Source organism: Bufo bufo, chromosome 8 (genome assembly GCF_905171765.1).
Source record: "Bufo bufo chromosome 8, aBufBuf1.1, whole genome shotgun sequence".
NCBI classification, from domain to species: domain Eukaryota; kingdom Metazoa; phylum Chordata; class Amphibia; order Anura; family Bufonidae; genus Bufo; species Bufo bufo.
The window spans coordinates 130,251,775-130,275,816 of NC_053396.1; the positions used below are offsets into that span (position 1 = coordinate 130,251,775).

General features: G+C 46.0%; 1 protein-coding gene across 1 annotated transcript in view; it reads left to right on the forward strand.

Annotated features, from left to right (window-relative positions):
* The window catches only part of LOC120977577 (putative bifunctional UDP-N-acetylglucosamine transferase and deubiquitinase ALG13), a 104,606-nt gene that overhangs the window by 31,758 nt on the left and 48,806 nt on the right, over positions 1–24,042 (forward strand). The window contains exons 5-12 of the mRNA XM_040405575.1: positions 10,148–10,220; positions 11,341–11,422; positions 18,380–18,557; positions 19,293–19,368; positions 19,491–19,599; positions 21,204–21,268; positions 21,383–21,483; positions 23,732–23,859. Coding sequence (XP_040261509.1) covers positions 10,148–10,220; positions 11,341–11,422; positions 18,380–18,557; positions 19,293–19,368; positions 19,491–19,599; positions 21,204–21,268; positions 21,383–21,483; positions 23,732–23,859 — 812 coding nt within the window. The remainder of the gene's footprint in view (positions 1–10,147; positions 10,221–11,340; positions 11,423–18,379; positions 18,558–19,292; positions 19,369–19,490; positions 19,600–21,203; positions 21,269–21,382; positions 21,484–23,731; positions 23,860–24,042) is intronic.

The following is a 24,042-nucleotide window of genomic DNA, read 5'->3' on the forward strand; positions in this document are numbered from 1 at the left end:
GAAAGGTGATTTAAGCAATTTTGAGCGTGGCATGGTTGTTGGTGCCAGACGGGCCGGTCTGAGTATTTCACAATCTGCTCAGTTACTGGGATTTTCACGCACAACCATTTCTAGGGTTTACAAAGAATGGTGTGAAAAGGGAAAAACATCCAGTATGCGGCAGTCCTGTGGGCAAAAATGCCTTGTGGATGCTAGAGGTCAGAGGAGAATGGGCCGACTGATTCAAGCTGATAGAAGAGCAACGTTGACTGAAATAACCACTCGTTACAACCGAGGTATGCAGCAAAGTATTTGTGAAGCCACAACACGCACAACCTTGAGGCGGATGGGCTACAACAGCAGAAGACCCCACCGGGTACCACTCATCTCCACTACAAATAGGAAAAAGAGGCTACAATTTGCACGAGCTCACCAAAATTGGACTGTTGAAGACTGGAAAAATGTTGCCTGGTCTGATGAGTCTCGATTTCTGTTGACATTCAAATGGTAGAGTCCGAATTTGGCGTAAACAGAATGAGAACATGTATCCATCATGCCTTGTTACCACTGTGCAGGCTGGTGGTGGTGGTGTAATGGTGTGGGGGATGTTTTCTGGGCACACTTTAGGCCCTTTAGTGCCAATTGGGCATCGTTTAATTGCCACGGGCTACCTGAGCATTGTTTCTGACCATGTCCATGCCTTCATGACCACCATGTACCCATCCTCTGATGGCTACTTCCAGCAGGATAATGCACCATGTCACAAAGCTCAAATCATTTCAAATTGGTTTCTTGAACATGACAATGAGTTCACTGTACTAAAATGGCCCCCACAGTCACCAGATCTCAACCCAATAGAGCATCTTTGGGATGTGGTGGAACGGGAGCTTCGTGCCCTGGATGTGCATCCCTCAAATCTCCATCAACTGCAAGATGCTATCCTATCAATATGGGCCAACATTTCTAAAGAATGCTATCAGCACCTTGTGGAATCAATGCCACGTAGAATTAAGGCAGTTCTGAAGGCAAAAGGGGGTCCAACACCGTATTAGTATGGTGTTTCTAAGAATTTTTTATGTGTATGTATGTGTATGTGTGTGTGTGTGTGTATATATATATATATATATATATATATATATATATATATATAATCAAATCCAGCAGGAGCACCAGCCAAGGCAAACTTGCGACTTGATGGGTGATTAAACACTTTATTTCACCATTACTCTGGAGTGCAGTCCTACTTTCTTCATATATATATATATATATATATATATATATATATATATATATATATATATATATATATATATATATATATAAGAAAGTAGGACTGCACTCCAGAGTAATGGTGAAATAAAGTGTTTAATCACCCATCAAGTTTGCCTTGGCTGGTGCTCCCGCTGGATTTGATTTTATATATATATATATATATATCAGTTGATCCTCTCACATGAAGGGGTTAAATGCATGTAGTAGTAGAATCAGCAGGTTTGGTGTGTGTATCTCCACCTCAGGTTATAATGGTGAGTGTGTATACACCTCAAGTTCAGTTTGCCAGTGTCATTAATATCGGCAGGTGTGTTCCTCCACCTGCAGGAATATACCCACTCTATTTCAAGACAGATTGTTTTACAGATTACCTATGACCGCTTCATTTGTTACCAATCATAAAATGGGCGATATGGCAGAAAGATTTGCGGTGTATATGTGGCGTCCCACTATACCGCACTGCCTAAAACGCCTTTTACCATTCCGGGCAGCTTCTATTGCTGTAAATGTCCTTTTGTGAACGGGCCCGTTCATATGATCCTCAATTGACCAGATTTGTGGTGAGTATTACAGAGATCTCAAGGTGTGTAATGCAGCCAGTGTCCGGCAACACCAGGGAGTCGGTGGGGTTCCAGAGGGATATCTTTCAATCTGGATTTTTCAAAGAAGGTGGATAAAGGCAAATATGTTGTTGTTCATCCATACATACAGCAGGTCCTAACCAAACGCGTTTCGGGGTTTCCACTATACCCCTTCCTCAGGTCACCACTGAGGAAGGGGTATAGTGGAAACCCCGAAACGTGTTTGCCTTTTATCCACAGTCTTCTTTGAAAAATAAATACCCCCTATATGTTTGGTATTGCCCTGTCTGTAATGATCTGGACTACATAAATATCATGTAAGGCTACTTTCACACTTGCGCTTGATCAGATCCGTTCTGAACGGATCCGATCATATTAATGCAGACGGAGGCTCCGTTCAGTACGGATCCGTCTGCATTAATAACTTAGAAAAATTTCTAAGTGCGAAAGTAGCCTGAGCGGATCCGTTCAGACTTTCAATGTAAAGTCAATGGGGGACGGATCCGCTTGAAGATTGAGCCATATGGTGTCATCTTCAAGCGGATCCGTTCCCATTGACTTACATTGTAAGTCTGGACGGATCCGCACGCCTCCGCACGGCCAGGCGGACACCCGAACGCTGCAAGCAGCGTTCAGCTGTCCGCCTGGCCGTGCGGAGGCGAGCGGAGCGGAGGCTGAACGCCGCCAGACTGATGCAGTCTGAGCGGATCCGCATCCATTCAGACTGCATCAGGGCTGGACGGAAGCGTTCTGCTCCGCTCGTGAGCCCCTTCAAACGGAGCTCACGAGCGGACAGCAGAACGCTAGTGTGAAAGTAGCCTAAATTATCCCCTACGGTGAGCGCCATAAAAAAATAAGACAAAATTGCTAATTTATTCTTAGTTGCCACTGAAAAAACTTGATAACAAGCGATCAAAAAGCGTAATTTACTCCAAAATGATACTAATGAAAAATAAGTCGTCCCGCAAAAATCAAGCCCTCACAAAACTCCATAGAAAGAAAAAAAAGTTATGGGTCTTGGGAAGCGGCAATGCAAAAATTTTTTTTTCCTTTTTAAAAAAAAAAGGGGTTTTATTGCAAAAAGTAGTAGTAAAATGTAAAACTATATTTGGTATCACTGTAATCTCCCTCCCAGAAAGAGTTAATAAAAGTTAATCAATAACTTATGTGTACCCCAAAATGGCACCATTAAAAACGACAACTTTTCCTGCAAGAAACAAGCCCTCATACAGCTTTATAGACTGAAAAATAAAAAAGTTATAGCTCTTGGAAGCCGACTATGAAAAAGGAGGAAAAACGCTTGGTCAGTCAGGCCCAAAACAGGCTGTCACTGAGGGGTTAAATTAGCAGCCTGAACCAAATCATAGATTAAGTTTAAAGGGGTTGTTCAATGGGTTCCTATTGATGACCTATCCTCAGGATACAGCTGCTCTGTCCCATTCAAGTGAAGAGTATGACCAGTTGTAATTGCATTGCAACACCACAATAAAGGAAAACTTTGAAGAGGAAGCAGTGCTCACACAAGAGCCATGACCCCTTCAGAAAGCTGATCGGCAGGGGTTGGACCCTTGGCAATCTGATACTGATGACTTAGGCTACTTTCACACTTGCGGCAGGATGGATCCGACAGGCTGTTCACCATGTCGGATCCGTCCTGTGGCTATTTCGCCGTGCCGCCGTCCCGCCGCTCCGTCCCCATTGACTATAATGGGGACGGGGGCGGAGCTCCGGCGCAGCACGGCGGTGCAGGGTGAAAGGCCGCCGGACTAAAATTACTGCATGTCAGGCTTTTTAGTCCGGCGGCTTTCGCCGATCTGCGCCGGAGCTCCGCCCCCGGCGGCGGTCCGGCGGCACGGCGAAATAGCCGCAGGACGGATCAGACATGGTGAACAGCCTGTCGTATCCGTCCTGCCGCAAGTGTGAAAGTAGCCTTAGCCTGATATGTCATCAGTATTATGCCACTGCACACTCCTTTTTAAATAGATCAGTTAGATTGCTTAATGAGTAATGTGAACTCAGAAATCTTTAACGTTCATATTCCTTTTTTTTGTCTTTGTGCTCCTTTTTTTTTTCATCATAGTAAAACACAAGCGACATCATACTAGAAAAAGCAGCCAATACAAAGAATCCACTATACAAAACTAGACACCTATCCTATAAACGGATAGTAGAATCCAACAAAGATTATGAAAGACTGCAAATTCATGCTTAGTACATGTGATAAAGCTATAAACACCCATCCCTTCCCCTCCCTATTGGCTGTCGTCACTACTAGCTCTGGAAAAAAAGAAAAAACCAACATAGTTGCAGTCTTGCGTGTCGCTCTCTGTTTCCTTTCCATATCCTCATACACTTTCATTTGTTGAAGATACAGGATCCATTCATTTATCGCGGGTGGAGAAACAGAGCCCCAATGTCTGACTAAAATAACTTTTGCCACTATCAAACCCCTCATCCAGATCTGCCTAACCCGGACCGGGACTTCCATATCTAAGGTATAATCTCCCAGCAGCACTGTCACCATCCCAGAGCTGTACCTCGATGACTGCTAGGGTTTCAAAAACTTGTTCCCAATACCTTTTTATTTTACTACATTCCCAGAGTAAATGCCTGAAATCCGCATTCACATACCCACATTTCGGGCAGCAGCAGTCTCGGCCTTTATTCCGGAAAAATTTCGCTTGAATTTTTGGTGTATAGTACAGCCGATGAAGGATCTTAAATTGGATTAATCTATGGGCATTAGAAAATGTAGCCTTTCTTACATTCCTGTAAATACTAGGCCATTTCAGTGGTGGGCTATGCAGCTCTTGCTCCCATTTACTTGAGCTTTTATATAAAGTTAGTTGCCAGTGCTGTTCGCAATTTACTATATAGACTAGCTATCTTAACCCTCTCACCTATCTGGGAGTAACAATAATCAAAAAATACATTCTCCCGTGGACAAATATACCCTTTGTTACTAGAGGCCTCATAGGCGTGTTTTAAATGTGAACACCTCTAATAATGTATTATCCATGAAATTATAATCCAAAAAAGATTTAGTGTGTCCCCGTACAAAAAGATGACACATATTAACCACTCCCCTACATGACCAATAAACATAATCAGTGATTTTAAGGAATTCCGTCAAGTTCCTGTTCTCCCACACAGGGGTAAAAGCAAAAGAGTGGGATACCTTCAAAATCTTCTTAAGCTTATTCCAGACCATTTGTAGGGACCAAGGAATCAATAAGGACTTCCTCACCCCCAAATAGCCAGATTCCAAACATGAGAAAATATTCTCTATTGGTTTCCCCAGAACCTGCAACAGATATTGTGCCAATAAACTATTGCGTGCGTCCGTTGTCTACGGAGGTTTCCATGTGGTCGCCTTGTCCCCCCTCCCACCCTTTTGTGTGTAGGTCCCCCCTGAATGGGCTCCCTCCATGTCAAGCCATGGGAACCTTGCCTGACTCGCCCAATCCCTGGCGGAGTCGCTGAAGCGCTGCCTACAAATTGCGGTCTCCTCTCCCCCCCTCCCCCAGGGTCCTCCCTACAGAGGGGTCACGCTCACGCTCAGGTACAGGGTCACGCAAGGAGTAGCCCATGGACCCTGCTCGGGTGGTCTCAACTAGCTTCCACCCCTCCTCGGCATCCTCGGGTCCCCCGAGTAATTACCGCACAGGTAAGGCAGCCGTCACCGTGCTTAACTGGGACACCTACGCGGTGTCTCTGGTACGTACGCCCTCGTAGACTGTACACGACAGACCTTCCTGGTTCCCCTATCCAGGGGCTATGTTCTGGGCAAGCTGATAATTCAGGCAGACACCACTTGTAGGGTTGGCAACCCTTCTCGGCCTCTAAAGGTTCTTTTGTAGTGCCTGTACCAGAGAATACAGGCCGGCTTCTATGCCGTGGCAATTACATCTGTCTGTTTCCAGCTGCCTTGTTACTTTCATAGGTAGAGTTCCTACACCTACTCCAGATGCTGTAACCATTACTCCTGACTGGCTCAATGGTGTTCCATGCGGCACTATTTCCCCCTACCGGGCGAGATATACAAGCCGCCTTCAATTGCCGTAGCAATTGCAACTGTCTGTTTCTAGCCACCTTGCTCCCTTTACGGGTAGAGTACCTACACCATCTCCTGATGCTGTATCCAGTATCCCTGGCGGGCTCTATTGTGTTCCGTGCGGCACTATTTCTCCCTTCCCGGCGAGATATAGAGGCCACTCTCAATTGCTGTTGCAATTGCCTCTGTTTGGTTCTAGTGGGCACCAGGCTGCCACCTTGTTCCCTTCATGGTAAAGTACCTTCGCTATCTCCAGAGGCTGTTGCCATTTCTCCTGTCTGGCCTTATCGTGTACCTTGCGGCACTATTTTTCCCTTACCGGACGAGATATTGAGGCCACCTTTTATTGCCCTGGCCACTGCACCTACCTCATCATAGTGTGCACCAAACAGCCATCTTACTCCCTTCTTAGGTAGAGTTCCTGCACAGTCTCTGATGCTGCAGCCGTTACACCTGTCTGGCTCTATGGTGTACTATGCGGCCCTGTTTCCCTCTTTTCTGATGGAATATAGGGCCTCCTTCAGTTGCCATTGCACTTAATTGTGGTGTGCACCTGTCGTTCTTTGTGGTACCGTGCGGCCCTATTTTCCCCTTCCCGAGCGGAATATAGGTACCATTGCTACTTGGCAGCCGTTGCACTGTGGTCCTAGGGTGCACCATGCGGCCACATCACTCTAATCTTAAATCTAGTACCTCTACCATCTCCAGATGCTGTACCATTGCACCTCTCTGGTCGTATCTCTACACAGCCGTATTTCTACCTTACAGGTTGAGGACCTGCTCCCTCCAAATGCGGTCGCATTCCCGGATGCTGTGGCTTTGTTTCCACCCTCCTTAGAGTGCAACATGCAGCCACTTTACCTCTGTTTTAGGCATGTATTTTTAGTACCTACGTGCTGGGCCCTATGGTGCAATCTGTGGCCCATACAGTTTCTGTATTACTGGGTGCTTCCTTCCCCGGGCTCTAATCTGTGCTGCGGATGTTGGTTACTTCCCTTTTTGGCTCTTCCATACATCTGCCACTCCGTTACTGTCGTGCTCCTTGTACTTCTCAAGGCACTGTCCACAACGGCCATCCTGGTTAAGCATGTATATGGTAACCATATCTGGCAGGGGTGGGCCAGCCCAACCTCCACCTTGTCGGTCTATTGCTATATTTCTGGTGTTCCCAGTATAGGGCTGATCTGTTCTGATCTGATGGGTGGTCCACATACAACCACGCTCCCTACACCATGGCCGGGTGGTTGTTGGCTTTTGTGCTAGGGTTGCTCTTGCCATCCCTATCAAATATTACTGTCTGCTGCACTCCGCTTTCCCCATATTATGAAGGAGTACCCGCGTTGTTTTCTATTACAGGGCAGACCATTCCTGGTGTAGTACAGTGATCTTCTCCGTGTTGGGGTACGTAGCTTGGTGTGCACCAGCCACTGCAGCAGTTTTTGGCCATCACTGGATGTCCTCCGCCCTCGGAATCCTTCTGGGGTCAGCGACATTATCCTCGCTGGACGTCCTCCCTGATGATTCGGGGACAGAACCACTGAGCGCCACACACCTGCCTGGTAGGTGAATTTTCTGCTGATTGCTCTATCGGACAGGGTTCCGTAGTTCCTTCTGGGTCCGGGTGTTCCCTTACATTCTCTGCTTAGTTGTACTATCTAACAGAGGGCAGTCCCCTGAGACCTTGCTATTGTCTGCGCCTGTCTGGTACTCTCTCCCCCTGGGAGTCTTCTGTATGTCGGTCATAGCTGGTTTCTACATTTCGTGTAGTCACTCCCGTTTCTTTTATAGCGACTTCGCCTTTCCTTATGCATATGGTTGTCTGTTGTTTTAGTGGTACAACCCAAGCCGCTGTACTTGACCTCCCCGGACAATGTATGCAGATTGCTAGCCACTATTCTTAGAATGGCTAGTTGTCCATGGCCAATTCCTTCCCATATGATGGTTCTTTTCATTTTTTCTTGGATATTCTGGTTTTTGTTGTCCTCTGGTGGTTCAGTTCCTGGTTCCTTGTGAGCCCATAGCGGGTACTCCTTTCTGGATTCCTTGTCCCCGTTCATTTGACCACACAGATTCTGTATGATAATCGTTGTTTGGGAGGGGCCTGGGTTGATTGTTCCCCTTGCGGGTTCCAATAGCCTTGTGGACCTCTTAGGATTCGTGTCTATCTTCCCTCCTCCCACGTCAAGTACCTGGTGTTGAGTGGTTTAGTGCTACGGTCTGCATTTCCACCTTTATGGTCTCCTTCGGGAGGGACCTCCTCCTGTTTGTAGAACCTTCCTTCTTAGACTGTTGGGAGTGCTCTCCTTCTCCTCCCATGTCCCTCAGTCCAGTGTGTCCCTGCTGAGTCTTCCTGGGCCTGCATCTCCCTGATGCTTCATTTGGCCAGAGTTTTCTCAAGTTTTGCGCTTCTCAGCGATATTTTGTTTTCAGAGGCATGTTCCTCGTGTCCTGGTTTTGGGATGCAGGGCTTATCTTATCTTTTTTTTTTCCTGGCCTTTACTTGCAACCCCCTCCCTTTCCAAGGTTTGGCGGTTTCCCTTAGCGCCTTTGGGGTTTTCACCTTTCAATAGGACGCTTCACTTCATCACCTGCTTCGCGGTGGGGGGGGGGGGGGGGGGGGAGTCCTGCTCCCTTCATATGTGAGCCTTGCTATGGCTTCCCTCACTCCAGTGTGCCCCTGCTGAGATTTCCTGGGCCTGCATCTGGTCCCCTTTTTCCCCTGATACTTCATTTGGCCGGAGTTTCGCCGATCTTGCTCTTCTCAGCGATATTTTGTTTTCAGAGGCTCGTTCCTCGTCTCCTGGTTTGGGGATGCAGGTCTTATCTTTTCTCTTTCTGGTTTTTACTTACAACCCCCTCCCCTTCCAAGGGTTGGCGGTTTCCCTTAGCGCCTTTTTTTTTTTTTTTTTTTTTTTCATTAGGGTGCTTAACTTCTTCACCTGCTTTGCGGTGAGGGGAGACCTGCTCCCTTCACATGTGAGCCTTGCTATGGCTTCCCTCACTCGTTTGGCCTTCAGTGATTCCATGTTCCCTTGCTCCCCTGGCCCGTCAGGGGTTGGCCTCAGGGTGTTTGTGCTTTCGCCTGAGACTATTAGAATGTTAGGTAGCTCTAATACGCGGTGCTGTCCTACTTTCTCTCCATCCTTCTGCTGAGCTCGGTGTTCCCCTTTGCCACCTTCTTGCATCTGGGTCGTTCTCCCAGGCATTTGTCCTGGGGTGCTGGCAGTCGTCACTGTGGCTTCCTTGGGGTTTCTCCCTTGTTATGAGGCTTCCTGCCTATTCCGTGCTTTCTCCTGTTGGGGCATACAGGTGCGGAAGAACAGTGTGACCCAACAGGTGGCATGGCTGTTCTTTTCCCACCCTCGGGGACTGCTTTGGGACGTCCCATGGTGCTGTCCCCCAATGCCATGCACGAGAAAATTGGATTTTTTGTACTCACCGTAAAATCCTTTTCTCGTAGTAGGCATTGGGGGACACAGATCCCACCCTATGTTTTTTACTTCCGCTTCTCCGGGCTGGTCTCTTGATCTTTCCCGGTACGGGAGTTGTTGGTTCCTTGCCTTTCTTCTCTCTCCTACTGCTTTTGGTACAAACTGATCTGCCTAGTGTCTGTGGAGAGGGTATAGCCCAATGGGGAGGAGCCAACACTTTTTTATGTCTAGTGTCGCCTCCTAGTGGTAGTTGGACATATACCCATGGTGCTGTGTCCCCCAATGCCTACTACGAGAAAAGGATTTTACGGTGAGTACAAAAAAATCCAATTTTTTGTTTTCTTAGGACACAGAAAAATGCATAGATTTGTTACAATTAAGTGCATAAGTGTTTTCCAGTTATTTAATGCATAGTGAATTACATATTAACCTACTGGAATAAAGAAATGTCAGGAATGCTACCATTTTTACAGCAAATTTGTTATTACTAAATTATTGGCTGTTTATGAAGTAGTCGGAGTATGATGAAAATGCAGTCAGGGCTTTGGCTTACCAACTCCACAGCTCTGAGAGAAAGGTGCCCTCTACTGACATCTGTGGTCAGGGTAGAGTTGGGAGGCCCATAAATGTTGGATGGATGTCCAAACCTGCTAAAATAATTTTTATTCGGCTCGCCTACATGTAATATGTATGACTAGCTTTAGCTTGCATAGTGTTAATAGTACACATGATTGAATATACCCCAGGGTAGCTTTGTGTTACTACTGTAATAGTATAACTGAGAATCTCATTTCTGCATGTCCAAATTTGTTTTTATCCCCCATTTTTAGCCAAAACTTCATTCTTTACAAGAGTCCTGGAAAACCACCCACATATGCAACTGATCTTAACTGTCTTGGAAAGGTAAGTTATTACGTAGTAGTAACTTATTAGGGTACTTTCACACTTGCGGCAGATGATCCGGCAATCCGGACGCAAACAGATGCGTTTGTGAGACGGATACGGATGCGGATCCGTCTCACAAATGCATTGCAATACCGGATCAGTCTTTCCGGTTGTCATCCGGAAAAACGGATCGGTTATTTATTTTTCTCATTTTTAAAGATCTGCGCAGACCGCAAAACCGGATCTGTTTTGCCGGAACCCTTGGGGCCGGATCCGGCATTAATGAATTTCAATGGAAATGAATGCTGGATCCGGCATTCTGCCAAGTGTTCAGGATTTTTGGCCGGAGCGAAAACTGCAGCATGCTGCGGTATTTTCTCCCGCCAAAAAACGTAAGCAGGACTGAACTGAAGACCTCCTGATGCATACTGAATGGAATGTTCTCCATTCAGAATGCATTAGGATAAAACTGATCATTTTTTTTCCGGTATTGAGCCCCTGTGACGAAACTCGACACCGGAAAAGAAAAACACTAGTGTGAAAGTACCCATAGGTCCCTTTCACACGAGCGAGTTTTCCGCGCGGGTGCAATGCGTGCCGCATAGCACCCACACTGAATCCTGACCCATTCATTTCAATGGGTCTGTGTACATGAGCGTTTTTTATTTTTTTTCAGGGAACACTTCTGCATTGAGTGAAAATCGCAGCATGTTCTATATTCTGTGTTTTTCATGCAGCCCTGGCCCCATAGAAGTGAATGGGTCTTCAGTGAAAAACGCATTGCATCTGTAAGCAAGTGTGGATGCAATGCATTTTTCACTGATGTTTGCTAAGAGATGTTGTTTGTAAACTATCAGTTTTTTATATCATGCGTGAAAAATGCATCAAAACGCATTGCACTCGTGCGGAAAGAACTGAACGCAATCGCAGACAAAACTGACTGGACTTGCTTGCAAAATGGTGCGAGTTTCCCTGAACGCATCTGGACCTAATCGCCACGCTTGTGTTAAAGAGGCCTTATTCTACTTTTTCAATGTTATGACCCTTGCTGCACAACTAGATAGACCTTCCTCTCTAGATGCTTATTTATTTTTTACCTAAAACACTTTCCCCCTTTTATTGGTGTTTCACTTTTTAGATAATGTTGTGTTCCTCCACCAATGGGCACTATGATTCTGTCTATGTGAAATCTTTCCAGACAAGTGCTGCTATCTGTCAAGGTATGTCTCTATAGTGGACAACTGGAAAACATGACTTTTCTACTTTGTGACAATCTCTTTAAATGCCATAAGCAGACTGCTGTTTAGGTAGCAAGATATGCTGCCCAGAAATAATGATTTAGGTGTGTGCATGAGCGATTGTTTCACTCGATGAACGAGCCTTTGATCTGTGGCACCTTTAGACGGGCCGATTATTGGGAAAGAGCACTCATAGGAACGTTCATCCTCAATCTGCCTGACAATCGACCAGTGTAAACCCGCCTTAAATGTGGCATTACAAGCTGTCCATTCAAATAAATGGGCATCTGGTTTTGCTTGGTTTTCCGTGTCTCCCACAGCAGCTCTGTTTTGGCACATAGGCAGTACTGAGCAGAACAGGGGTTGATGTTAATAGAGGCAGAACAGATTCTTGCAGAAACAAAATTAGGATGTCACTGTGGACATCATTTCAGAGGAGTGCTCTGATTTAAAAGATAAATAACATGAATGGTGCCATATCTTAAGCCATCGGGAATTCAGAGGAGATTTTGCTTGCAATATGCCTATTTGGCTATTTTCAAAAGTGACAGAAATAGGGAGAGCAGCTACCTCTTCGTTCCTGGTGGTTCTCAAGATAGGAATGGGACCTTCACCTACTGGACACTTGTGGCATAACCTGTGGATATGCAATAAATGTCCATATGTAGGAATAACCCTTTTAATGTTTTATATGGAATATGGCACCATGAAAATGCAGTGTAATTTGCTTGCAGATTGATATGTAGTACTGTAGAAAAAGATACAGTATAACTTGTTTCATTTCAATTCCTGCTCACTCTGGGCTTTGAAGTCGAGGAGGTCCTATCAGTGATGGAGCGTATTTTCCCACCGCGGCACTCCAGAAGACCTCTCCAGCGCTCCCTTGCCACAAGGACACAGGACCTGGGACTTCTAATGGTAGGAGATCGCTACCCCCTCCAGCATAGAGAAGCCACACAATATCAGACCCAGCCAAGACCCCTCCCCAGGCACCCTGCAGGACCACTTATTATGCCTGCACTTCATGTTCTGTTAAATACCCTCGTGGCCAGTCACTCTCTATGCTCTGCATGTCAGGCGGCCCCACAGAGCCATCCATCCATATTGTCACAACCCACAGGAGTTCAAGACCCCTCTGGCTGTGGAGAACCTGACTTGGCAAGGTCCCTGTCCCGGGCAGTAGAAGACCTCTCCAAAGACTCCCATTCCACCCTTTCATTACTGGGTCATTTGGTAGAGAGATCACCCACAGTGCAGCCCTCACCTTCGCAAGGCGCACAAACTAGGAGCAGGCTTACTAGCAAGCGTCCCAGATCAGGTCGTCATTCCTCTTCTGACGCCTCTACATCCCCTCCCCCTCCCGTTTCCCGATCTCAGACTTCCTCCATTTTAGGTGACACACTATCAGATGGTGAGATTGCGGATTCAGATACGGAGATGGACCTGGAGCAGTCTTCCCAGATTGTGTCTATGGTAGTCTGATTTCAGCTATTCGGGACACTTTCCAAGTTCAGGAGGAACTCCCCTCCACCAGCCACCAGGGAGTGTCGTTTTTCCGTACAAAGCGGACCCCTAAGTCCTTCCCTGTACACGACGACTTTTCCGTTGTTGTCGCAAAGGCTTGGGACCAGCCAGGTTTGCGCTTCATTATCCCAAAGCGGTTAGATTTGCTCTACCCTTTTCCAACTGATTGTGTGGAAAAATGGGCCTCACCTCTGAAGGTAGACCCACCGGTCGCTCGCCTCGCAAAGAACACTATTCCGGGAGCGGATGACTCCTCTCTCCAGGACCCAGTAGATTGGCGCATGGACTCTCTATCGAAGTCTATCTTTACAGCCAGTGGTTCAGCCTTACGCCCGATTTTCGCATCGGCATGGGTAGCCAAGGCGGTTTCGGAGTGGGCCCTCCATTTGAACCAAGACCTTGCGACCAATCTTCCTCCGGCAGAACTCCAGTCCTTGGCGGTACAAATTTTGCAGGCAGGAAAGTACCTCTGCGAAGCGGCTCTGGACGCGGGGACGATGGTCGCCCATTTCTCGGCTCTCGCGGTATCTATCCGCCGAGAACTGTGGCTTAAAGTATGGTCGGCGGATTCATCCTCCAAATGTTCTCTTTCAAGACTTCCCTTTGCCGGGTCTCGACTCTTTGGTACCTGGCTAGATGATATTATTTCTGAAGCAACGGGGAAAAAGCACCTATTTACCGCAACCTAAGGCAAAACATTCCTTTTGTCCTAGGGTCACATTTTCCCGTTATCAGTCCTTTTGTAGGTTTGCGGGCACTCGTCCGGCGGCCTCCCCTGCATCTAGGCCACCTAATCAGGACCAGCGAAAAGGCCCATCCTTCAAACCCCAGCCAGCATGGCGTCCACGAGCACAACAGCCTCGTTCTGCTCCCGGGAAACAGCCCTCAGCATGAAGGTGTGGCCCCACCCTTACAGGTGGGGGGTTGTCTCCTTCTTTTTCAGGAAATATGGCGAACTCCTATATCGGACGCTTGGGCACGATAGGTAGTGACATCAGGATACAAGATAGAATTCAAATCTATCCCACCCAACCGTTTTTTCCTCTCCCAGCCACCCAAGGATCCAGGTCGGGCGGCTGCTTTCTTCCAAGCAGTCCAGTCCCTTCTCATATGGGGTGTGATAATTCCGGTCCCCTTACACGAAAGGTTTACGGGTTTCTATTCAAACCTTTTCGTAGTACCCAAAAAGGAAGGCGATGTTCGCCCAGTGCTGGACCTCAAGATAGTGAATCGCTTCCTCCGCATTCAACGGTTTAAGATTGAGTCACTCCGCTCTGTGATTGCCTCTTTGGTACAGGGAGAACTCATGGCATAGATAGACATCCAAGACGCCTACTTACACGTTCCCATCGCACCCGCTCATCAACGTTTTCTTCGTTTTGCCATTCATTCATGTCACTACCAGTTCGTCGCCCTGCCATTCGGCCAAGCGACCGCTCCGAGAGTGTTCACAAAGGTGCTTGCCCCCCTCCTGGGTCTCCTGCGCTCCAGGGGCATTACTCTCCTCCCGTATCTAGACTATATCTTGATCAAAGCATCTACAGTCTCCCAATGCGAGGAGAGTCTTCAGATCACTTTGAGCACCCTGTCCCACTTCGGGTGGATAGTCAATCGGCGGAAATCCTGCTCATCTCCCACCACACAAATCAGGTTTCTAGGCATGATACTAGACTCGGGTGCAGCCATGGTACGCCTGCCATTGGACAAGAGCGTGGACATTCGGAGATCTATACGCATATTACTCCAACGCCGCAATACGTCTATCTGCAATTGCATGCGGGTGCTGGGCATGATGGTGGCCTCCTTCGAGGCCATTCCCATTGCTCAATTTCACACGAGGTGTTTTCAACGAGCCATTTTGTCATCTTGGGACAAATCCCCGGATTCTCTGGATCGCCGGATCCGGCTGTCCCTCCAAACGCGTACAGCCCTCGGTTGGTGGACAGAGTCTGTGCATCTGTTGGCAGGGAAATCCTTCCTTCCAGTGATATGGACTATCATTACAACAGACGCCAGCCTTCGCCGTTGGGGCGGAGTCCAGGGTGTTTGGTCTCCATCTGAGTCCAAACTTCCCATCAACATACTGGAACTCCAGGCCATTTATCTCTCCCTTGTCCATTGGACTCCACTTCTGCAGGGTCGTCCGATCAGGGTGCAGTCGGACAATGCCACAGCTGTGGCCTACATCAACCACCAAGGAGGGACTCACAGCCTTCCGGTGATGCAGGAGTCTGCGAAGATTTTGCGGTCGGCGGAGTCCCATGTTTCGGTGATTTCGGCAGTCTTCATCCCGGGAGTGGACAACTGGACTGCAGACTTTCTCAGCCGGACAACAGTGGACCCGGGGGAGTGGTCACTCCATCCGGAGGTGTTCGAGGCCATCTGTCTCAGGTGGGGACGTCTGGAAGTGGACTTGATGGTGTCCAGGTTCAATCACAAGCTCCCGTGCTTCCTCTCTCGCGCAAGGGATCCAGCAGCACACGGCGTGGACGCTCTCGTGGCGCCTTGGGACAGCTTCGTGTTTCTTTAAGTGTTCCCACCGTTACCACTTCTACCTCGGATCCTACGCAGAATCGGGAAGGAAGGCGTCAAGACGATCCTGATCGCCCCAGACTGGCCTCGACGAGCTTGGTACTCAGAACTCATTCTTCTGCTAGGAGATGCTCCGTGGCCTCTGCCAATCAGTACCGATCTACTCTCCCAGGGCCCAGTCTTCCATCAGAGTTTAGATACGCTACGTTTAACAGCGTGGCTGTTGAAACGCAGAGGTTTTTCTGATGGGGTCATTCGAACCATGATTAGGGCCAGGAAACCTTCCTCTTCTAGGATTTACTACCGGACCTGGAAATCCTTCTTTCGTTTCTGCGAGGAACGAGCTCTTCCTCCCAGGCGTTTTTCCCTTCCGACGATTCTAGCGTTCCTTCAGTCGGGATTGGACCTGGGCATGGCTCTCAGTTCCCTCAAAGGGCAGGTCTCTGCCCTGTCCATTTTTTTCCCAACGTACTCTAGCCGTCCTAGGTCCGGTCAAGACTTTCTTGCAAGGAGTAGCTCATACCGTTCCCCCATATTTGCCCCCATTACATGCTTGGGACATGAACCTGGTTCTCGGTGCACTCCAGACAGCGCCGTTCGAACCTCTGAGTGAAGTTTCCGTCCGTCTACTTTCCTGGAAAGTGGCCTTTTTAGTGGCCATTACCGCTATTCGACGAGTTTCGGAACTGGCAGCTCTCTCCTACAAGGAACCCTTTTTGGTGTTTCACCAAGATAAGGTGGTTCTTCGTCCAGTGCCATCTTTTTTACCAAAGGTTGTTTCTGCCTTTCACGTGAATGAGGACATTGTTTTTCCCTCAGCCTTCTCACCCGCGGGAGGTCTCCCTCCATCGTCTGGATGTAGTACGGGCCTTGAAGATCTATCTGTCGGTGGTGGCCCCCTTTAGACGCACTGACGCTCTGTTCGTTATCTCGGAAGGCCCTCGTAAAGATTTGGCGGCTTCAAAGGTGACTATTGCTCGGTGGATTCGCTCGGCCATTGCTGAGGCCTATCTTTCCAGGGACAAGGTTCCTCCACCCGGGATCACGGCTCACTCTACCAGAGCGGTCGGGGCTTCTTGGGCACACCACCACCACGCTTCTGCGTCTCAGTTGTGTAAAGCAGCGACTTGGTCCTCTCTACACACCTTTACTAAATTTTACCGGGTGCATTCATTGGCCTCGGCGGATGCTTCTCTCGCCCACAGGGTTTTGCAGGCCGCAGTTCAGTGACTTCCATAGAGAGTTGGTTTGGGAGAATTTAGTTTCCCTCCCTGGGGACTGCTTTAGGACGTCCCACGGTCCTGTGTCCCCCAATGATATGAGCGAGAATTTTTGTGAACTCGCCTGTAAAATCTCTTTCTCGCTTGATTCATTGGGGGACACAGCACCCACCCACATATTGGTGTGAGGCAAGTGGGGTTCCTGTTTTGTCTGTTGGGACCATGTGTTTGGTTCGGTCTCATGACAGTGTACAGTTTTCTGTTGATTTTTACTTTAATTTGGTCTCTCCTACTGCTGGAGCACAAACTGAAATGCTCTCTCCAGGCTGGAGGGGGTATAGCCTGCAGGGGAGGAGCTAACAGTTTTCAGCCTAGTGTCGCCTCCTAGTGGCAGCAGCAAGCTATACCCACGGTCCTGTGTCCCCCAATGAATCAAGCGAGAAAGATTTTACAGGTGAGTTCACAAAAATCTCATTTTTTCACCCTGTAAAACTAATGTTTTAGAGAATTAAAATAAGAAAACAATGTTTTTCATCAGACCCTCGATATTAAACAGATCTGTTCAGACCCCCAATGTTGTTCAGGGGGAAAAAAATCAACTCTCCTCTCCTGCTTCGAACGCTGCTGCCACTCGGGAGATCCAGCAATCTTCCTGCTGTGCTCTGCGCTGACTTGACTGTGCACAGCGTGAGGTTGAAGAGGGCACCTTCACCCTCATACTGTGCAGTGCCAGCAGAAGACTAGCAGGGAGTACACCCAGCACAAGGAGCGCTGTATTTGCTGCTCCCGGTCCTACTGTACTATTGAGCACTTCTTTAGTAGAGGCGCTCATTAGTGTTTACCCTCATATTTCCACTTTTAAGGGGAAAAAGTGTCTTGTAGGGCCAGAAATATGGTAAATGAATAAAATAAGTTTTACTGAATCTTTTCCCACAGAATTAGGCCTCTTTCACACTACGTTTTTTTTTTTGGTGTTTTGCTGGCCGTTTTTTGCGTTCCACATACAGTCCGTATACGAAACCATTAATTTCAATGGGTCCGCCAAAAAAACGGAATGTACTCCGTATGCATTCAGTTTCCGTATCTCGGTTCCGTGCAAAGATAGAACATGTCCTATATTTGGCCGCAAATCACGTTCCGTGGCTCCATTAAAGTCAACGGGTCCGCAAAACTGAATGCATACGGAAATGCATCCGTATGTCTTCTGTATCCGTTCCGTTTTTTGCGAAACCATCTATTGAAAATGTTATGCCCAGCCCAATTTGTTCTATGTAATTACTGTATATGCCATACAGAAAAACGGAAACACAACTGATCCGTAAAAAACGGACTGCAAAACACTGAAATAGCCATACGGTAGTGTGAAAGAGGCCTTACAGTATATATGAACCTACTCTGCATCTACTGCTCTATAACAGCATGTTGTCTGCAGATTTGATAAATGTCCCTCATGGTATCTAAACTGGCATACCCATACGCCAGTCTTGATCACTCTGCACTGGCATGAGATGTGCCTAATTTATTAAGAGGCAGATGCATGCGCCAGATACCGAAGTAGACTTCACTCTTTTCGATGAATTCTGTGATGGAGGCCCTGAACGGAGCCTCTAATGCAGATGTTAGCACAACCTATGGCTTTTATTTGTTTTGGCTTGTTTTGCAGCTGTTCTCTATGAGTGTCTATACAGAGATGTGTTTGGAGTAGATGAGCGAGAACTGATCGCTGCTGTTGAGCTGTTTCGAAATGGGACAAAGAAGAATCGTAACAGTGCATCCACTGGCAGCGAAGATGCGAATTATGATTGCACTTCTGAACATACAAAGGCATCCGCTGACGGGAGGTAGCTGGTCATTGTAATGAGCAGTGTGTGTGTGTGTACATATATCGTGTAGGGGATGTCTGCATACATGATGACAAGCTTAGATTCAAGGGGTTGGCCACGTTCTGGCTCTGGTGACCAATGTGTATGTAAGATGACTATATGACACTTGCTAACTGCCTTTGTTGATATTCTCTGCTCTTTGCTAGATTTCATAAGCCATGCTCCCTTATTAGACAAATCTGTGCTGTTGGCATAGATGTCCTGTCCATAAGATGGCTGCTGATGGGGAGTTATGTGACCAGACACATTTCTCAGCCTCTTCCATTCAAACACACTGCACCTGCGCTAAACTCCCAACAGTGTAAGAGCATGTATTTGAGTGAAGGAGGCATCACATGGAGGTGATTTGCTTGGACACATGACCCTCCATCACTGGCCATTTTGGACAGAAACAAGACCTCTGTGTGGACAGCGAACAAGGGGACATATGTTATGAAATGTAGAAAATGGTGCAGAATTTCATCAAAGGCAATATTGCAAAGTGCCCTATAGACCTCTTACAAACACATTGGTCAACAGTCAGTGGCCAACTCCATTCACAATCTGGGTATGGCATGACTACATGCAGTCTAAGCCTTTCGAAAGATGATGTGTGATGCTCATTGTCAGTGGTCTCCTTCTTTGCACCCCATCCCCCCATTTTTTTTGTTAAAAAGCTGCCATACCATAAATAGAACTTACATTTCTTTCTAGGCAAATGGAATGGGAGAAAAAAGATGTTGACAATTCTGTGGAGGAGAAAACAAAGCAAAGCACAGAGGAAGTAAAGGTCTGGTGTGTGTAGATATGTCTATCGTTATTTGTGTACAATATAAAGATTTCAATATTACAGATAAATTATCAAATAAATTACCTATGTAATACTGTCAGATATGATTACTTATTTTTTAGATAACTGAAACCCCAAACAAGATGCCATTCCCATACAAAGTCTTAAAGGCACTTGATCCAGAAATCTACAGGAATGTTGAATTTGATGTCTGGCTGGACAGCAGAAAAGGTAAGTGCATTGAAACCTGGGAGTACCTTGAAAAAGTATTCATACCCCTTGAACTTTTCCAAATTTTTTTACGTTACACCCACAAACTTAGGCCTCAGGCACACGACCGTACCGTTTTTTGCGGTCGCGAATCCGCAAAAAACAAAAGCCGCCCGTGTGCCTTCCGCAATTTGCGGAACGGGCGGCCCTTTCTAGAAATACCTATTGTCCGCAAAACGGACAAGAATAGCACATGTTTTATTTTTTTTCGGGGCTACGGAACGGAGCAACGGATGCGGACAGCACACGGATTGCTGTCCTCATCTCTTGCGGCCCCATTGAAGTGAATGGGTCCGCATCCGAGCCGCAAAAACTGCGGCTCGGATGCGGACCAAAACAACGGTTGTATGCATGAGGCCTTAAATGCATTTTATGTGATAGACCAACACAAAGAGGCAAGTATGTGTGAAGTGAAATCATACATGGTTTTCAAAATGTTTAATCAATAAAAATCCGGACAGTATGGCGTGCATTTGTATTCACGTGTGTGTGTATATATAGTCCTTGTCTCACTGTATTGAATACTGTACATGAAATGAAGGTGCTTCATATTTGACTATAGCGCTGCATATAAGGGTCAAAATGCTGTTTTGCATTGGTCCCACCTACCATCAATGCGACTAAGGTTTACAGCATTATCCCCTGCCATTTTAGATTCTCCTGCAATATGAGGATATTTTCATATACTTTTTTTTTCCCCTCCATAACCATTTTAAGTTTTATCGGCCCCTTTTGTAAAAGGGGGGTTTACCCCAATACTAAGTGATGGCATATGTCTATCAGCTAGAGTCTAAATGCCAGAATCCCCACAAGCCTTAAAATTTAGTGAACAATTGCCCTGATTTGAGTGCTGCTTCTTTACTGACTTTATTTACATGGCAGCGCTCCCAGCTGCCCACTGTATAGGAAACCTCAGCACAGCCCCTACATGGCATCCGCTCTTGTGAAAGAACCCTAATAGTCATGTAAATTTTTTTATAATATTGAAGATGAGAAACATAGATGTTACAATTTCAGTATTTCCATCTGTGCTGGTTTCACAGCTAGACTCCTCAGTATTTCTGTATAATGACCCTTATGCTGGTGCTTTTTTGTGGTAGTGCTACAGAGATATAGGGGAGCAGGATCTTTTCTTGTGTGTGCTGTGTATGGGAGAAATCATAGCAGCTGATCTCCGCACACTGGACCTGAGCTCAGGGAAAACTGATGATTAGAGATTGATCCTGCAGAGGTGAAGAACTATTGGTATGTTTGACCTCTTGGTAGTTTAGAGATGAGGGTTAGTTGACTGGCACAAAGGGAAAGTACCAGTCGTTAGAAAAACAGTTAACCCGTTGTGACAGAATGGCTGAATATTTTTTAATTAAAGGCCAATTGAACATGTGATTTTTAGCCAAAAATGAGTAACATGCAATCATAAACAAATATTGCCTCCAAAGGTATCTTGATCCCATTGTTTCTGTGATTGACCGGGGTCCAAAGCAAATCGTTTTACATTAATCAAAATATAATAGTATTATAGATCAAAAAGTAAAAAAAATGGTAATTTCTTTATTTTATTTTAGAGCTGCAGAAAACGGAATATATGGTGTTTGCTGGAAGACATTACTGTTTAGGTGATAAGTGTCAGGTGAGTGATTTTGTATTGGGACGTATGTTTTGCAGTAAGTTTTTAACTGGAAATGGGGTAGCCTAAGCCTTATTAGAGTGCATGTACAATTTTATATAAAATCTATTTTTATAGGTTCGTTTAGAGCCTGGTGGGCGATTCTACAATGCTCATATACAAGAAGTTGGACAAGATACCAATTCTGTTACAGTATTTATTGAAGAACTGGCAGAAAAGTAAGTTTACCATATAATAAGGGGGGGGGGGAGGGATGAGAAATAGAAATTCTGATTCTAACCAACTGATTGGAAAATTCAGTTCAGGGGTCTCCCAGGACTTACCCAACCTCCTTTTAGGCTCTTTAAAGGGAACCTGTCATCAATTTTATGCTAACCTCACTGAGGACAGTATAAAATTAGTAACAGTAATGCTGATTTCAGCGGTGTGTCACTCATGAGCTAAGAGTGTTTGCCGAGAACCAGCATCATAATCATTGCAGCCCAAGCCTTGAAAATAGTCAAATCTACCTGAGAGGAGTCATGGTTATTCATAATCTTCTGCTCTCTCACCCATCTGCTGATGATTGGAAGTTCTCTCCTAGAGAAAGAGGGCGAAAACTAGGTAGAAGACTGTCAATCATCAGCAGGTGGGCAGGGAGAGAAAGAATATATGAATAACCATGACTCTTCTCAGGTGGCCGTGACACTTTTCCAGGCCCAGTCTGCAATGATTGTGATGTTTGTTCTCAGAAACCACTTACTTTTAACCTTTTAAATGACAGACCGCTGAAATCAAGTCACCTGTCTCTACTTTATTCTGCCGTTAGTATGGACATCATAAAGTTGATTACAGGTTTCCATTAATGCAAGGGCCGGATGACGTTGCGGTGTGGATTCTGCACTGTTTTTCAGTGAATGGGATTAGACATATCTTATGTGCAGTTTCCTTTTTTTTCTTCCGTACTGAAATTGACCTTCTGTGTAAAGTTTGAAATTGGCAGTATGTCAGTAGTTTGTGCGACTTTTGTTTTGGTGCTGGTTGCATCCTTTTTAATTGAAGAGTGAAATATGCAACTAAAGCACATCAAATCTGTAAGTAACACACAGGCCTACATATTATGTGTTTGAATTACTGCAACTTTCGTACTCAGCTGAAAATACTTCTCAATAGTATGTAGTGCGACTTCTGCCTCTAATGTAAACGTGGATAAAATAGTGCAGAGTGCTGCAGTGATGTTGACCACCTTTAAAGTTTCTCCCATCTGCACACTGGATCTTTGGCCAGAGTGACCTTTTGGACCTCTTACAAAGCCCCCCCCCCCCCCCACCAATTACTTAGTTTTGTGGTGCGGACAGCTCTAGGAAAAGTCCTGGTTGTTCCAAACTTCTTCCATTTAAGAATTAATGGAGACCACTGTGGTCTTGGGAACTTTAAGTGCAGCAGAATTTTTTTTTTTACCCCTTCAAATCTGTGCCTCCACATAATCCTGTCTCTGAGCTCTACAGGCAGTTGTTTCCTTCTCATGGCTTGGCATTGTCAGCTGTGATATAGACCGGAGGGTGTCTTTACAAATCATGTCCAATCAACTGAATTTATCACAGGTGGACTTCAATCAAGGAGTGGAAAAATCTCCAGAAATAGGAGGCCCCCAGAGCTTACATTTCTAAAATTCTGTTCTCACTTTGTTATTATGGGGTACGGAGTGTAGATTATAGCACAAGACTGGAACATGACAAAATGTGAAAAAAGTGAAAGGGTCTGAAGACTTTCTACTTTCACACTTGCGTTTTTCTTTTCCGGCATAGAGTTCCGTCACAGGGGCTCTATACCGGGAAAGAACTGATCAGTTTTATCCCCATGCATTCTGAATGGAGAGTAATCCGTTCAGTTTGCATCAGGATGTCTTCAGTTCAGTCGTTTTGAATGATCAGGCAAAAGAGAAAACCGCAGCATGCTACGGTTTTCTCTCCAGCGAAAAAAACTGAAGACTTGCCTGAATGCCGGATCCGGCATTTTTTCCCATAGGAATGTATTAGCGCCGGATCCGGCATTCAGAATACCGGAATGCCGGATCCGTCCTTTCGGCCTACGCATGCGCAGACCGATAAAAATGTGAAAAAATGTATAAGACGGATCCGCATCCGGATCCGTCTCACAAATGCTTTCAGTCAGCGGCAGATCGGCGGATCCGGCGGGCAGTTCAGACGACGGAGCTGCCCGCCGGATCACACTGCCGCAAGTGTGAAAGTAGCCTAAATGTGTTGTATGGCTTTTTCTTTACTTGCATTTTAGAACTCAGAAAAAAAATCTCATATAAAGGAGGCCTGATAAGGTGGCAGCAGTTGGCTTACTTATAAACCACTTCTAGCGTATTGTAATTGTCAATTACATAGCCAGTTGTTTTTAGTTAAAAGGCTATACCCCTGTAATGCAGTAAAATATATATATTATCATAAAGCTAATAAAAAGTATATTGCTTTACAGACACATTGTCCCGCTTGTTAATTTAAAACCAGTCACTCAAGTGAATCCCGTTCCAGCTTGGAATTCTTCAACTAACCGCAAGGGAGCAAATTACCAAAAGATTGCTGCTGGTTACCAGAGTGACATTGGTTTGTAAATCAAAACTTCTGTGGTCGCATAATAAACAAATGCAAATAATGTTATATTCTTCTAAGAATGTCTACATGTTATGAATTACTATTCTAGGAATACTTACATCTATTTGATATGCGTTCTGTAGACACAAACATGTTTAATTTTAAACTACCATTTCATTTGAAATACATCAAGCA